The sequence below is a fragment of the Sciurus vulgaris genome (assembly GCF_902686455.1).
Source record: "Sciurus vulgaris genome assembly, chromosome: X".
Classification (NCBI taxonomy): domain Eukaryota; kingdom Metazoa; phylum Chordata; class Mammalia; order Rodentia; family Sciuridae; genus Sciurus; species Sciurus vulgaris.
In genome coordinates this window covers 79,340,462-79,355,682 of record NC_136471.1, presented here as the reverse complement: position 1 = coordinate 79,355,682, position 15,221 = coordinate 79,340,462, and the positions used below count along the sequence as shown (strand labels likewise).

Sequence of the window (15,221 nt, the reverse complement as noted above, 5' to 3'; positions counted from 1 at the left end):
TAAAGTTATGTAAAGTTGTGGAGGGCAACTGGCTGGGGAGCAGGGAAGCAAAAGGTTACAATATCATGTTAATCAAAAAGAAATTTCCAACTTAATTCACAACATCAAGTCACATTTAAGGCATTACATTTTACTTAAAGACTAAAGAACAGAATTATTTGACAAGGAACAAACAGAGAAACATCTCAGAAAATAAAAACAAAGAGGCACAATTCAATACTCTCAACCAAATACACATTGTATGAATGTTACAAAAAATATAGGCATATGACATCTTTCACACTACTCTAAATGGAAGACCCATAGCCAAACTCAACTAGTCAAAGCAATCCTATCCCTAAATATCTACTTCACAAAAGACCTTTGTACATGGTACTCTTTTATTCTCATTACATCATGTTACCTTTTCTTATCCTTTGTAGATAAGCCCTGCTGCTCTTGACTGAGAATCTTCTATTCAGCTCAGATCTGGTTGTTTTGGTCACTGTGGTTACCAAACACCATTTCTATCTATTTGAAAAACCTTATTTCATTGTTAAATGAATTTCTTTTTGTTGAATGCTAATAATGTACTAGGCACTGAAGCAAAAAAGAACTGCCTAAGACACTTGCCCAATAGATTCTTATCTTAATCAGATCAGAAACAACACAATGAAAGACTGAAAATGCAGTAGGTCAACTTTGACAAAACCGAAGCGTACTAGTAGGGCTGAGTACATTTTAGCCACTCTAACCAAAGAGGTCTTTAAAGAAGTCTAAGTTGGGGCTGGGGAGATAGCTCAGTTGGTAGAGGCAAGCACAAAGCCCTGGATTCTAATCCCCAGCACCACAAAAAAAAAAAAAAAAAAAAAGAGTCTAAGTTGATTCGACTATGCTTGTAGTTTCTCATATCTATGCAATAGTGTGTACTTTAGTATAGAACAGAGATGTGGTTTCCACATATGTGGATTCAAGCAACTAAGGATTGAATATGTTTTTTTTTTTTGATTGTAAACTTTGGTTTATTTTTATTTGAGTTCTCATTGTACAGCAAGCATGAAAAAAGGGAGAGTGGAGTCCATGAGGAGATGAACTGTCAGTCTGTCTTTAATCTGGCATGATGAGACACCTGGTCAGTCAGGCCTGCTTTGATAGAGTTTGTTACAGACTGCCTTATGTTTTCCTCCATCAAATTATCACCCAGGGGCTTCAATACCTGTTCCCATAGTGTTTCAGCAATCTGATCAATCATTGTTCCAATTTCTCTGAACTCCCCAGAGTATTTAACATATGCCCAAGTACAAAGGGATGTCAGTGCTAACCCCATGACAAGGTTACACAAGACAGCTATAGAGTTTAGGCCAATGAAGCCAGTCAGTCCTGAGATTATATACATAGCAAACATGACTGCAAACAGTGTGGCAGGAGTACGAGCAGCATAGAAGATATTTTTGCCATCATTGTGCTTTATAAAATTTGCATAGGTTTCTTCAATTTCAGCTTCAAGCTGGTCCTGATAACGACGGCAGAACTCATCTCCACCCATTTTTTTCACAGAACGAAATTGTTTAAGTGCTACTTCCTTGAGATCCAAGTGTTTTCGCTCCAGATCTGAAGGTGCAATGTAAGGCTTGTCACCACCACATACCTGTTCCCTGCTTTTGCAATAGAGATCTCTTGCTCCTGCTACAGCAGCAGGATTATTAGCTTCAGCTGTTGCCTGAAGCATGGACTTTGGATGTGGAAGTTCCTCTCCTTGATAAATTTTAATGTAAGCCTTAAAATATTCTACAAGATCTCTACAAGTGACTTTAGATCCACTTATCTCTTTTTCCACCAAATTTTCAGGGGCAAGCAGCAATGGAACCAGATTTTGAAGCTCTCGTTTAAAGTCTTCATCAATATCTTTCAATCTCCCATCAAAACTAGGATTAGTTGCAACTTTAAGACCAGGATGTGGCAAAAGGAAACAATCCAGATTTGAGAAACAATTGTGAATGTGCTTCCTTACATTCTGTAGCTCTTCATGTTGATTTTGTTTTACCTGCAATCTCTTTTCAAGGAATTGTTTTCCACCTTCCAAGCCATATGAATGTTCATAAGGATAACTCCAATCTCGAATCAAAAACATTAATGTCTGAAATGGTTTCTGGTAGATTTCTTCCATTGCAAGTCTTCCATACTCTGTGAATAATTGCAAGTGTTGAAGATCATCTTCTTGAATATTCTGAGATAAATTATATACCTGCACAGAGCTGGTCATAGTGCTCAGAGCAAATACGGTTGCACAGTCTTTAATAGTTGACTGGCTATCAAAGGCACCCTGGGTATCCATTAGCAGCACAGCCACTTTTGTTCCATTAGGTCTGTCAATCACAAATACTTCATTCCACACTTGTATGCCTGTTGTTTCTCTTTCACAACCACCTCGCCAAGTAAAGCCAGTCAATGGTTCATTGTTTCCACCAATCCAACTTTGAGAATCCTTGTTATACATATATCTAAGCATGAAGTCCAGTAGAAATGATTTCCCTTTACGAAAAGCTCCTGCCACAGACACCACAACTATGTTAAGATCTCGTATGTGCTCCTGTAGCAGTATCTGCTCCAAAGCTTCTTCATCAAGCTCAAAGTTATGGTCATCTTCATGAGCAAGGACAATCTGTACTGGACAAGGTTTCTTCATAACCTCATCAGAATTTACTAGGTCATCATCTTCATAATCCTCCCCTAGGGAGGTCGTGGACGAGACGTGGTTAACCTCCGCGGTAGGGTCGCTGGTCCGCCGCCGGTGCCTCAGCCCCTGGTGCGGCTGCTGCCTTCGCGCTGCCTCGTCCCTCTCCGCCATCTTGTACCGATTTAAAATTAACTCCCCCTGAATATGTTTTTTAAAAAAAGCAGGCAGTGGGCTGGGGTTGTAGCTCCGTAGTACAGCACACTCAGCTACCAAGCATGAGGCACTGGGTTTGATCCTCAGCACTATATAAAAATAAAAATAAAATAAAAGTATCATGTCCACCTACAACTAAAAATATATACATATGAAAAAAGCCAGGTAAGTTGTACATGCCTTTAATCCCAGCACTTGAGATGCTGAGGTGGGAGAATTGCATGAGCACAGGAATTTGAGACCAGATTGAGCAACACATTAGGACCCCCATTTCAAAAACTACAAAAAAAAATTTTTAAATAAAGTGTATGGATATGGGTAGATTAAATACTACATCATTTTATATAAGCATTCAAGAATTCGGGGGTCCTAGAACCAATCTTCCATGTATATCTTGGCAAATACATATAAAATAAAATAAAACTTGCTTTCAAAAGAATTCAATAGCTTAATAAAATCTAAAGAAGAGACAGGTGTGATGCACACAGTTGTAATGCCAACTACTTGGGAGCTGAGGCAGGAGGATCATAATTCAAGGATAGCCTGGGCAAGTTAATGAGACCCTGTCTCAAAAAGGGCTGGGAATGTATCTCAGTGGCAGAATGTATCTCTTGCCTAACATGTGTAAGGTACTGGGTTCAATCCCTAGCACTGCAAAAGAAAGAGAAAAAAGAAAGATGGCTCATTTTCCACACAAGGTATCTTTAGTCTGTCCATTCCTAATAGAATATACTAGTTATTTAGAAAATTGCTAAGCAAAATATCATAGACAATCAGGCACCCTGTGGTTTTTGTTGTGTGTGTAGTACTGGGGATTGAACCCAGGCAATGCTAGGCAAGCAAACTCTAACCCTGAGCTACATCCCCAGGTCCCCCTTTCTTGGTACTAGGGATTGAACTCAGGGGTGCTTTACTGCTGAGCTACATCCCCAGTCCTTTTTTTCTTTTTCTTAATTGATTCTTTTTAGTTATACATGACAATAGAATCAATTTTAACATAATTATAAAAGCATGGGCTATCTTGTTCTAATTCAGACCCCTTTCCCTGCACTATCACCCCTTGCTCCCTCTTCCCTGCCCCCATTTTTGAGATAGGGGCTTGTGAAATTGTCCAGGATGGCCTTGAACTTGTGGTCTTCCTGCCTCAGCGTTCCAAATAGCTCCTGTGGATTATTTTTTATAGTGATGAAAACACATAAGAGAAGTTTATTTAAGCCTGTTTACATTTCCAAATAATTGTTTAAAAAATGTCCAAATCACCAGGCATGGTGGTACACACTCATAATCCTAGGCATTCAGGAGGCTAAATCAGTAGTATCACAAAGTTTGAGGCCAGCCTGGGCAACTTAGTGAGAACTTGTCTCAAAATAAAATAAAGTGTTGGGCGGGCTAAATAAAATCCTCTAGCTTGACTTGTTATTAATTGACTTTAAAAGTTACTACTTCTAAAGGTCACACTAACAATACATTAGTCTCCCTCTAGTTTTGCTGGAGATAACACCTCTGACATATGGGTTATGATGATAATGGATGCCTAGGTTACCCTTGAGTGACCTGAAGGCGACTTTTGCTGAAAACACTGACTCTTCACTTGGGCCTACAGATGTCTGATGGATATGGAAAGGCCTGGCATCACTGATAATACGAATATTGTGTCTGTCTCCTTTGTTACCTTAAACTCTGAGTCAGAGTCTACTAAATTCTGCATGTAGACATTTGATCATTTGAGAAATGTTTTGTCCCAAGCTGTAATATAGTGTTTAATTGACTTGGACATGCCTAGTCTCTCTCTACCCTTTTCAAATTTAAAGACATCCACCAAGTATCATTACCAGAAACATCAGACCATGAAATGAGTGAAAAGAGAAGGCACCCAAATTCCTGGAAAATCTCTTCCTATTCCTAGAAAATACATGCATATTCCCCTTCATTAGTCTATCCCTCTCCCTCATTATTGTTATTCCCATATCTACAACCCCACAATCCCCTGGAATACGAGGTTGATTTTCTAGCATGGATTCCCACTTCTCCATTCTTTTGCCACTGAATAAAGCCTTTCTCCCCAGCACTCATCTCTCAGATGTTGGTTTTTCTGTGGGATTTGCTTCCAAACCTGGGTTTAGTAACAATGTACTGGTGATACAGTTCAGTGGTATTGTTTGTCTAGCATGTACAAGGCCCTGGGCTCAATCTTCACCACATCCCACCAAAAAATTTCCAAATCATCATTAATTAAAAAGGACAGAGTCCCTCTACATGGTGGCACACACTGGTAATCCCAGCAACTTAGGAGGTTGAGGTAAGAGAATCAACGTTCGAGGCCAGCCTCAGCAATTTAGCAAGGTCCTAACCGTATCTCAAAATTTAAAAAAAGAGAGAGAAAGGGCTGGGGATATAGTTCAGTGTTTTATAAAGTGTCCCTGTGTTCAATCCCTAGTACCACAAACAATCATTTAAAAACAAAAAACAGTCATTCCTGGTGACCTGGTGACCATATTAATATGAATGAAACAAACAAGAGTTACTTTACTCATTCATTTAATAAACATTTGATAAGCCAGTTTCTTTGATATAACCAAAGATATAAAAAGAATAAGAAAGACATAGTCCCCTCCCCTGAGGAGCTTAAAGTCATTTCTACAAGCCATATATATATATATATGGATACGCACATCAGTCAATCACATTTTTTGGAGTTTTAAGTAACCTTAAAATGCTAGTAACACACTCCAATTTTACAATAGACTAAAATGGGGCTGGGTATGTATCTCAGTGATCATTGGTACAGTGTTGTCTAGTATGTGCAAGGCCCCAGGTTTAATCCCAGCACTGAAAAAAAAAAAGCAGAGAAAATCAAAACTACACTGAGATTTCATCTCAGTCCAATTAGAAAGGCAATCATCAAGAATACAAGTAATGGGGCTGGAGAGATAGCTCAGTCGGTAGAGTGCTTGCCTTGTAAGCACAAGGCCCTGGGTTCAAATCCCCAGCACCCCCCCCCAAAAAAAAAAAAGAAAAGAAAACAAGTAACAATAAATGCTGGCAAGTTACCAGAGAGGAATTCTTTTGTTGGTGAGAATATAAATTAGTACAATCAATACAGACAGCAATAAGGAGGCTCCTCAAAAGATTATGAAAGGAACCACCATATGAGCCACTTCTCTCCTAAGTATTTATACAAAATAATGAAAGTCATCATTCTATACAGATATATGCATCCCCATATTTATGGCAGCACAATTTACAGTAGCCAAGTTATGGAACCAGCCTAGGTGTCTACCAATAAACGAATGCATAAAGTGGTATCTGTACACAATAGAGTTCTGTTCATCCATAAAGAAAATGAAATTATGTCATCTTCAGGAAAATGGATGGAACTGGAGAGCATTTTGTTAAAAATAAGCCAGACTGAAGAAGTAAAGGTTCATATGTTTTCTCTCACATGTTAAAGCCAAAGAGAATAAGGGGGAAAAGAGATCTCATGAAAACAGAAGGGAGACAAGTTAAGATAATGGAAGGGGATGAGGGGGAGCAAGGAGGGGAGGTAAAGGGGAAGTAATGGGGAATTAAATTGATCAAATTATCTTATGTGAATATACCAGTATGTCACAAAAAATCCCACTATTACTAATAAAAAATGTTTAATAAAATTAAGCATAGAGAAGTCAACTAATTTACCCAAGATCAAAGCTATTAATAGCATAGCACTGAAAAGAATACAGGGCAAGTCAGGCGTGGTGTCACATGCCTGTAATCCCAGTGCAGGAGGATTGCAAGTTCTAACCCAGCCTTAGCAAAAGTGAAGTGCTAAGCAACTCAGTGAGACCCTGTCTATAAATAAAATACAAAATAAGGTTGGGGACGTGGCTCAGTGGTTGAGTGCCCCTGAATTCAATCCTCTGTAACCCTCCCCAACGAAAAAAAGAATCCAAAGCAAATACATTCTTCTGCTTTGGCTGGCACTACATTTCTCCTTGTAAAACTTAATTCAACAAACATTTATTAGATGTCTGGTATCAGGCAGATACTGGACATCTTTCTAGGAATATAAAAATAAATGAGGCAATCTATGCCATTAAGAGGATCACACTATCAAGAGAAAATGAAACAAATTACATAATAATATAAGTGGTGTGAATACAAATGATTGAGTAACTCTGCCCATTTGAGGGATAGGATTAGGAATGGCAGGATAGGCTTCACTGAGACATGATTTGAGATGGGTCTTACAGAATAGGTTAAAACGATTCCCAGGCAGATATTAAAGGAAATAACACACTGGAGGGAGAAACACAGATGTGGAAAAGCACAGCAGGTTCAAAAAACCATAAGTACTTGCGCATGACTGAAGAAAAGGGTAAAGGACAGTTACAGAAAACACTATTAGAAAGGTATATAGAAACCAAGCGTAGTGGCACACACCTATAATCCCAGCAACGTGGGAGGTTAATGCAGAAGGATTGCAAATTCAAGGCCAGTGCTAGCAATTAAGCTGTCTCAAAAGAAAAGGGCTGGAGATGTAGCACAGTGGTGAAGCACCCTTGGGTTCAATCCCCAGTAAGGAAAAAAAAAAAAAAAAAAAAGAGGGAAAAAGAAAAGAAAGACGTGTAGAGGCCAAAGCTTGAAAGACACTATGCCACACTAAGAAAGTTTAATTACGTTGTTCATTCAATCTCTTTATTTTAAAAACTGTATTATTTCTATCTGATTGGTGCATACCAGGTGACCCCAATGAATATCTCAATGAGAATTCTGCAACAGGCTATACAACAGACATACTCATGGATCTATAAACTATGTTGCCTTCTCTTGGAATATTTTTTTTTTTTTTTTTTGGTGGTGCTAGGGATGGAACCCAAGGCCCTGTGCCTGCAAGGCAGGCACTTTACCAACTGAGCTCTCTCCCCAGCCAGGATATTTCTTAATGATTCTGCCATTCCTAATGTGAGGATCCCACTGTGGCATTTCAAGGAATGAGAAAAAATAGCTCATAGACAGCTTCCAAATAAACAAAGTCCTTGAGATTCAATGAAAGACAATTATCTTAGGTGAGTTTCTCTACTACACTTTTTAGTCTAGACCTGTGTGGTCTAATATGGTAGCAACACTGAGCACTTGAAATGTGGGTAATCTAAATTGCAACATATGAGGCTGGAGGATAGTAGGAGAGCACCTGCCTACTGTGAGGCCCTGGTTTCAATCCCAGCACTAGAAAAAATTGAGAAGTACTCTAATTATAAAATACACACCAGATTTCAAGGACTTAGTATGAAAAAAAAAAAAAAAAAAACAATGTAGCCAGTCATGGTGGCACATGCCTACAATCCCATCCAGAGACTTAGGGGGCCTGAGACAGAGGATTGCAGGTTTGAGGCCAGCCTCAGCAACTTAGTGAGATCATGTCTCAAAAGCAGGGGCACTGTGGATCCGGCTTTGTCACAGAGCACCCCTGGGTTTGATCCCTAGTACCAAAAAAAGGATATAAAATATCTCAGTAATTGTGTATATCGATTACATGCTGATACAATAATATTTTGGATATGCTGGGCTAAAAGACAATATTATATTTATTATTAAAAATTAATTTTACCTATTCTTTTTACTTTTTCAATATGGCTACTAGAAAATTTAAAATTACCCTTGTAATACACCTTATATTTCTATTGGACAGGACTAGTGTTGAGTATACATATATTTTTTTCTGAAGTTTTTTGTTGTGGTGATGGTGGTGGCACTGGGGATTGAACTAAGGGGCATCTTACCACTGAGCTACAACCTCATTCATTTTTATTCCTTTTATTTTAAGATAGGGTCACACTAAGTTGCCCAGGCTGGCCTCAAACTTGTGATCCTTCTGCCTCAGTCTCCCAAGTAGCTGGGATTATAGGCATGTACCATCACACCTGGCTATTTGCTGAAGATTTGACAAACCAAATTAACTAATATCTATCTTCCCAAAAATTATCATAAATAAAACAGAAAAAGAAAATATAAACAAATATTGTAATAGATCACAAGGGTATTTGTATAACAAAAAAGGGAAAGAAGTTAGAAATTTAGAGAAAGGAAAATAAAAATTTGTCTCCAAACTAATCACAGGAAAAAAGGAGCTACAACACTGGATAAACAGTTGCCATTTTTTAAGAATTAAACATATTATTGAGAAGGAAAACTGGACTAAATTACCTCATTAAAAATATTTTCTCAACACCATTCAACTTCTTTTTGCTATTTCCCATATTACATCACCTTCAATTTTGGATGGTCTTGATGCTTGCCAAGAGAAGGGAATTTTTCTGAATTAGGAAGGAAAGCTTAGGAAACTCCCCAGCCCACCTGCTATTATTTCTTAAATTAAGAGTTTGAGGGGCTGGGATGTGGCTCAGTGGTTAAGCATCCCTGGGATCAATCCCAGGGACCAAAAAAAAAAAAGAAAAAAAGGAATTTAGAGCCTTTTAAAAACATGTCCTCCATAAAGGAAATACTCTAGACAATGTGTTGAAACCTGGCTGTAAAAGTACTTTGCATACCAGCAATTCCACTCCTAGGAATTTCCCCTAAACAAATGAAAACCTAAATCCACTCTTAAAACTTACACATGAACATTCATAGCAACTTTTTTCATAACAGCCAAGAGTATCCATCAAGTGACCAACTGATAAACAAATTGCAATGTACTCATTCAGAGGAATACTACTAGGCAATGAAAGGAATTAAGTACTCATATATACAACAATAAGGGTGAATCACAAAAAAATTATGCTTAGAGAAAAATACAATAGAAAATACTGAATGATTTTATTTATGAATGAAACTAAAGCAACAGAAATCACAACAGTGGTTGCAGTAGAGAGTGGGGATGGGGGTGGAGACTAACTGCAAAAGGGAATAACAAACTTTTCTAAGGAGATAAGAATGTTCCATTTCTTTAACATTTGCTGCCAGGTATAATGACAAAGATTGTAACCCCAGCTACTCAGAGGTTGAAGCAAGAGGATTGCCAAGTTTGAAGCTAGCCTGGAAAACTAAGCAAGACCTTGTCTCAAAATAAAATAAAGGTGTGGTGACGTAGCTCAATGGTAGGGCATTTATCTAGGATACACAAGGGCCTAGTTTCAATACCTAGTACTGCAAGGAAAAAAAATTAAAATGAGTCATTACATCATTATATAAAGAGAAAGATGATCATCCCTACATCTAAAAAGAAACGTTATTTTGTGCTGATCATATCAAACCTAGAGAACTGTATTCTGTTCTAGGTTCCACACTTAAGGAATAACATAAAAAGTATAGAGCAGTTCAGAAGACAGTATACAAAATTAAGAGAAGACTGACTAGAAAACATGTAACATGAGGAATACTGAACAGAGATGCTCCATCTGCAGAAGGGACTTCCCACAGGACAAGGTAAGTATATTTAGGTAGTTGAAGAACTGGCATGCAGAAAAGGAGGTATCTTCATTTGGTTTAGCTTACACCAGAAATCATTTGGAATTGGTGATACAAAAATATTGGTGTTACATCAATTTGTCCTCAGAAGGAAATGAACTAGAGTCATCACGTGGCCTTTTGTGGTTCATTTTGTTTTGTTTTAACTGTTGTTTGTTTGGCTTACAGCTTTGGGAATTGAAAGCAGGGCTTAGCAGTAGGAAAGTGCTTTATCAATGAACTACAACCCTTGTGGTTCATTTTTATAAAACTTGATTAAAAGGATTCTGTGTACAGAAGAGAAAACTCAAATTGCCAATAAATCTATGAAAATAAACTCAACTTTGCTAATTGTCGGGATGTGTAAATCAAAACAAAACCCATGTAGATGGTAACATTAAGGAAGATGAAACTGGCTAAGAGATATATGAAAACTCTCTGCAGTATCTTTGCAACTTTTCTGTAAATCTAAAGTTATTTCTAGGTTTGTGGTAGAATATTTGCTTAGCATGTGAGTGGCCCTAGGTTCAATCCTCAGCATCAAAAAAAAAAAAAAAAAAACAAAGTTATTCAAAAATGTTAATTAAAAAATTTAAATGTTAATAAACACAAGAATACCCTTCACCCTTGCAAAGTTCTAAGTCTGACAATATCAAATATTAACAAGGAAATGGGGGAAAGTGAAAGGTAAAACATAGTATAAATTGTTACATCTATTTTGCACAGCCATTTGGCAACATTTATGAAGTTAAAGATGCTCATACCTTTTGATCCAGCATACATACACTGCACTGTCCAGTAGGGTAACCACTAGCTACATGTAACTGACTACTAAGCACTTGAAGTGTGGCTAGTATAAAATGAGATATGATTTAAGTATAAAATACACACTAATGCTGGGGGTGTAGCTCAGTAATAAAGCACATGTTTAACATATATGAGTCCCTGGGTTTGATCCCTAGCACAAAAAAAAACCATACATATCAAACTCAAAGACTTTGTATCAAAAAACAATGTAAAATATCTCATAAATAATTTTATATTGATTATATGCTTAAATAATAACCTTTTGGACTGGGGATATAGCTCAGTTGGTAGAGTGCTTGCCAAGGCCTTGGGTTCAATCCCCAACACCGCAAAAAAAAAAAAAAAAAAAAAAAAAAAAAAAAAAAACTTTTGGAAATGCTAAGCTAAACAGTGTACCATTAAAATTCATTTCATCTGTGTAACCCTTTTTATTTTTTGTACTAGAGATTGAACATGGGGGCGCTTAACCACTGATCCATATCCCCAACCCTTTTTATTTTTCATTTTGAAACAGGGTCTCATTAAGCTGCTTAGGGTCTCACTAAGTTGCTGAGACTAGCCTTGAATTTGTGATTCTCCTGCCTCAGCTTCCAGCACCTTTTATTTTTTATTTTGAGTCAGAATCTCACTAAGTTGCTTAGGTCCTCCCTAAGTTGTTGAAGCTGGCCTCGAAATTGTGATCCTCCTGCCTCAGTTTCCTGAGTCTCTAGGATTACAGTTGTGCACCATCACACACTGCTCTGGCTGATATTATCTATTTCTTTTTTTTTTCATATAGAAAATGCTGATTAGCTGGGTACAGTGGTACATGCCTATAATCTCAGGGCTTCAGGAGACTGAGGCAAGAGGATCACAAATTCAAAGTCAGCCTCAGCAACTTAGTGAGGCACTAAGCAACATAGTGAGACCTTGTCTGAAAATAAAAAATAAAAAGGATGGGGATATATTTCAGTGGTAAAGCACCTCTAGTTTCAATCCCCAGTACCAAAAAAATAAAGGTAAAAATAGTTTCATTCAACTTATGATATAGTATGTGTGTACTGGGATATGGTATAGAACATGTTTTATTGCCATGGGTGGTAGCAAAATATGTTTGAACATCCTTGCAAAATACTCAAAAATGCAATGTTCATTGTAGTATTGTTAGTAACAGCTAATACATGTCCAAAAAAGGGGACTGAATAAATAAACTGTATATTTACATTCAGTGCAGTGGAAACAAATAATCTAGAATTGAAATATACACATGAGTAAATATTCAAAACACACCCCAGAAATGAAAAATAAAACAAAAACCCCACAATGCTGGGGGACAGGGAGCAGACAGACACATATAAGTTGCAAAGAAAACACATAAAATAATATTAATTATGTAAATTTAAAAAGAGCAGGACACAGTGGTGCCTGTAATCCCAGCTACTTGAGAGGTTCAGGTAGGAGGATTCCAAGTTTCAAGTTGGCCTAGGCAATTTAGTAAGATCTTGTTTAAAAATAAAAAAAATAAATACCAATGGGGATGTAGCTCAGTGGTAAAGCTCTCCTGGGTTCAATCCCCAGTAGCACAAAAAAAGTTACATGTAATATTTTAGTTCTTTGAAATAATGAAATATCAGAAGCATATGGCAAACTTAAGAAATGACAAGTCAGTGGTAGGTATACAGGTTTTGTTATCTTACTCTCTAAATTTTACTGTGTGCTTCAAATGTTTATGTAAATACAAGGTCTCAAATACCATATACTTAAGTTATAATCCCTATTCCACACTTATACCGTTTAGATAATATATCGTAAGTTAAAACTGAAGGTACGAGTAGTGGGCTTTGTCATTTTTTAAAGAATGATTTTAATTGCAGTGTTGGAGATGGAACCAGAGCCTTGGCATGCCTGCCAAGCACTCTATCCCTGAGCTACCTGCTTCCCCCTGTCCCATCATCATTTAAAATGACAAACCTTAGCAAAATACTGACCTGAACTTTTTTAAGTCATAGATTTACAGCCACCTTACTTTCAATATATTTATCATTATGTAATTGTGAATGTACCACATGTCTAATCATTTCCTTAGAAACAAAGGAAAGTACTGTAAAAACTCCCAAAATGGCATGGTTGTGGAACCTGGTGTTCTGGTCAATCAAACTGCTTTCTATTATGAAGAGTTCCCATAAATACCATACATGGATTACCAATTTTTAAACGAGTAAAGACACAATAAAACTCACTTAAACCTAAAACTACACACTTAAATAAAATCTATTTTTCAGGGCTGGGGATGTAGCTCAGTGATAGAGCACTTATCTAGCATATGCAAGGCTTTGAATTCAATCCCTAGTACTGCCAAAAAATTATTTCACTGATGACTATGGAAAGGCACTTCAGGATCTTGCAGTAATTCTCTTAAAATGTACTTTTAATGCTGTAGATTCCTATTTCATATTAAACCAGTGTTATTTTGCATGTCATAAAAATCCTGAAAAGATAAATTATAAATTATGACTACTGTTTCCCTAGACTACCTGATAAAAATTTCCCAGTGTCTTTATTCTATATTGTTTCTGGTACATATAAGAGAAAAGCTGGAGTTATGGATACTCCAAAGAGTCAAAATTCAGAAACAAAATACATTTAGAATGTACTAAATAATGCAACAGTTTGATTATTTTCTTTACTACCACAAAGCTAGATACCTTTAAAGTCCATGAAACGAAAGTCGATACCATCCATTTTTAAATCTCTTGCTCCAGCCTACAAAACAAGCAAATAGTTTAATACTCTGTCCTTTATCCCCAGTTTCTGGATAATTTTTTTCCAAACATTTTTTTCCTGTTACTTGTTATCCAAACGGTGCGGGGGTTGGGGGGGCTTGAGGAAATTGAAAACAAAAATTAGTGAAGATGGAGTCAGATTAATGCAAATAGGGCCGTGCTTTCTTACAATATAAAAGGGGCCTGGAAAATTTCATCCCAAGACTTTTCTTACCATAATTCGGCCCAGCAACACGAGAAACAGGGCTGAGAGGTACCCTGTGATTGGTTGGTTGGTACTTGCTGCTTCCTCCTAATTGGTTCAAAATCCCCCCGCCCTGTCAGAGCATCCAATCACTCACTATCTTCTTTCCCGATCTCGAAGACAGTTAGCACCTACATCACCCCACCCCTAACGGTCACCAACCGTCTCCAACTACCCCATTTTGATGGAAGTAGGTCCGTCACATATATAAACTACAGTAACTACTCATTCGCCCTTTCATTGACCAGGAACTGCTCCTCAGCCTCCTCCAATCTCAGCAAAAAATACTGCCTTTCACCTTGAGAGTTAGCCACCAGAGGCTTGCTAGTCTAAAGCCATTGCCTCCAATTAAATCTAAAACTTGTTGGGCACGCCTTATTGCTAGTTATAAACCACTCAACTGGGCTGGAATTTAGTTCTCTGGTAGAGCATTTTCCCATCATGCAACACATCCTCGGTGAACCGCAAAATAGGAAAGAAATAAATCACCCAATTATCCCATGCCTGAAGCCACCTCTAACCCTTCCTGCCCATTAAATCACTCACCCTGGCTGGGAGGCCAATGCTGCAGCCATCCACAATGTGCTCTACACAAATCCCTTGTACAGCGCCTCTGGACACTCGGGAAACTCCTCCCCCTGTGACTACGTCATCAAAGGCCACTCCCAACTGGCCTTTCCCCTGTATCTCAGAGCCTAAGCCTTGGGGCCCATCTGGATGTTTGAACCTAGGAATGCATCTAGGAGAATCACTGGATGAAACCAAGATGAGGCTCACTGGGAGGAAGCAAATATGATGTAAAACTGGAAGCATAATACAAATAATTGAGGGAAAAGTGTAAATGGCCAGGATTAAAGGAAAGAGGACAGCAGGATTTCACATGGTAGGGGGAGGGGGATAAAGTACATAATACTACCAAATAGGTATTCAAGATTGGCAAAGAATCCAGACTCACCTATAGTCTCAAAACTTGGAGACAAAGTCTGGAAGATCTTTTGAGTTCAGGAGTTTGAGACCAGCCTCAGTGAGGCAGTGGCATACAGAACCCCATCTCAAAAAAAAAAAAAAATGTAGTGACAAAGGTCAGAAATATCAGAAGTAAGGGAAAAAC

General features: G+C 37.8%; 2 protein-coding genes across 2 annotated transcripts in view; both read right to left on the bottom strand.

The window, feature by feature from the left end:
* Window positions 1-14,684, bottom strand: part of TEX11 (testis expressed 11) — a 316,643-nt gene extending 301,959 nt beyond the window's left edge. The window contains exons 1-2 of the mRNA XM_079124942.1: window positions 14,657-14,684; window positions 13,789-13,846 (exon numbers count right to left, since the gene is read on the bottom strand). Of these exons, the coding sequence (XP_078981068.1) occupies window positions 13,789-13,825 (37 nt within the window). The 5' untranslated portion in view covers window positions 13,826-13,846; window positions 14,657-14,684. The remainder of the gene's footprint in view (window positions 1-13,788; window positions 13,847-14,656) is intronic.
* On the bottom strand, window positions 988-2,847 carry LOC306651439 (atlastin-2-like). Its single transcript, XM_079124026.1, has one exon. It carries the CDS (start codon window positions 2,825-2,827, stop codon window positions 1,076-1,078), a length of 1,752 nt encoding a protein of 583 aa, XP_078980152.1. The 5' UTR covers window positions 2,828-2,847; the 3' UTR covers window positions 988-1,075.
* Window positions 14,685-15,221: the final 537 nt, after the last annotated feature.

Coding starts and splice junctions, on each gene's coding strand:
- LOC306651439 (XM_079124026.1), bottom strand. CDS start 2,827: ATGGCGGAGAGGGACGAGGCAGCGCGAAGGCAGCAGCCGCACCAGGGG.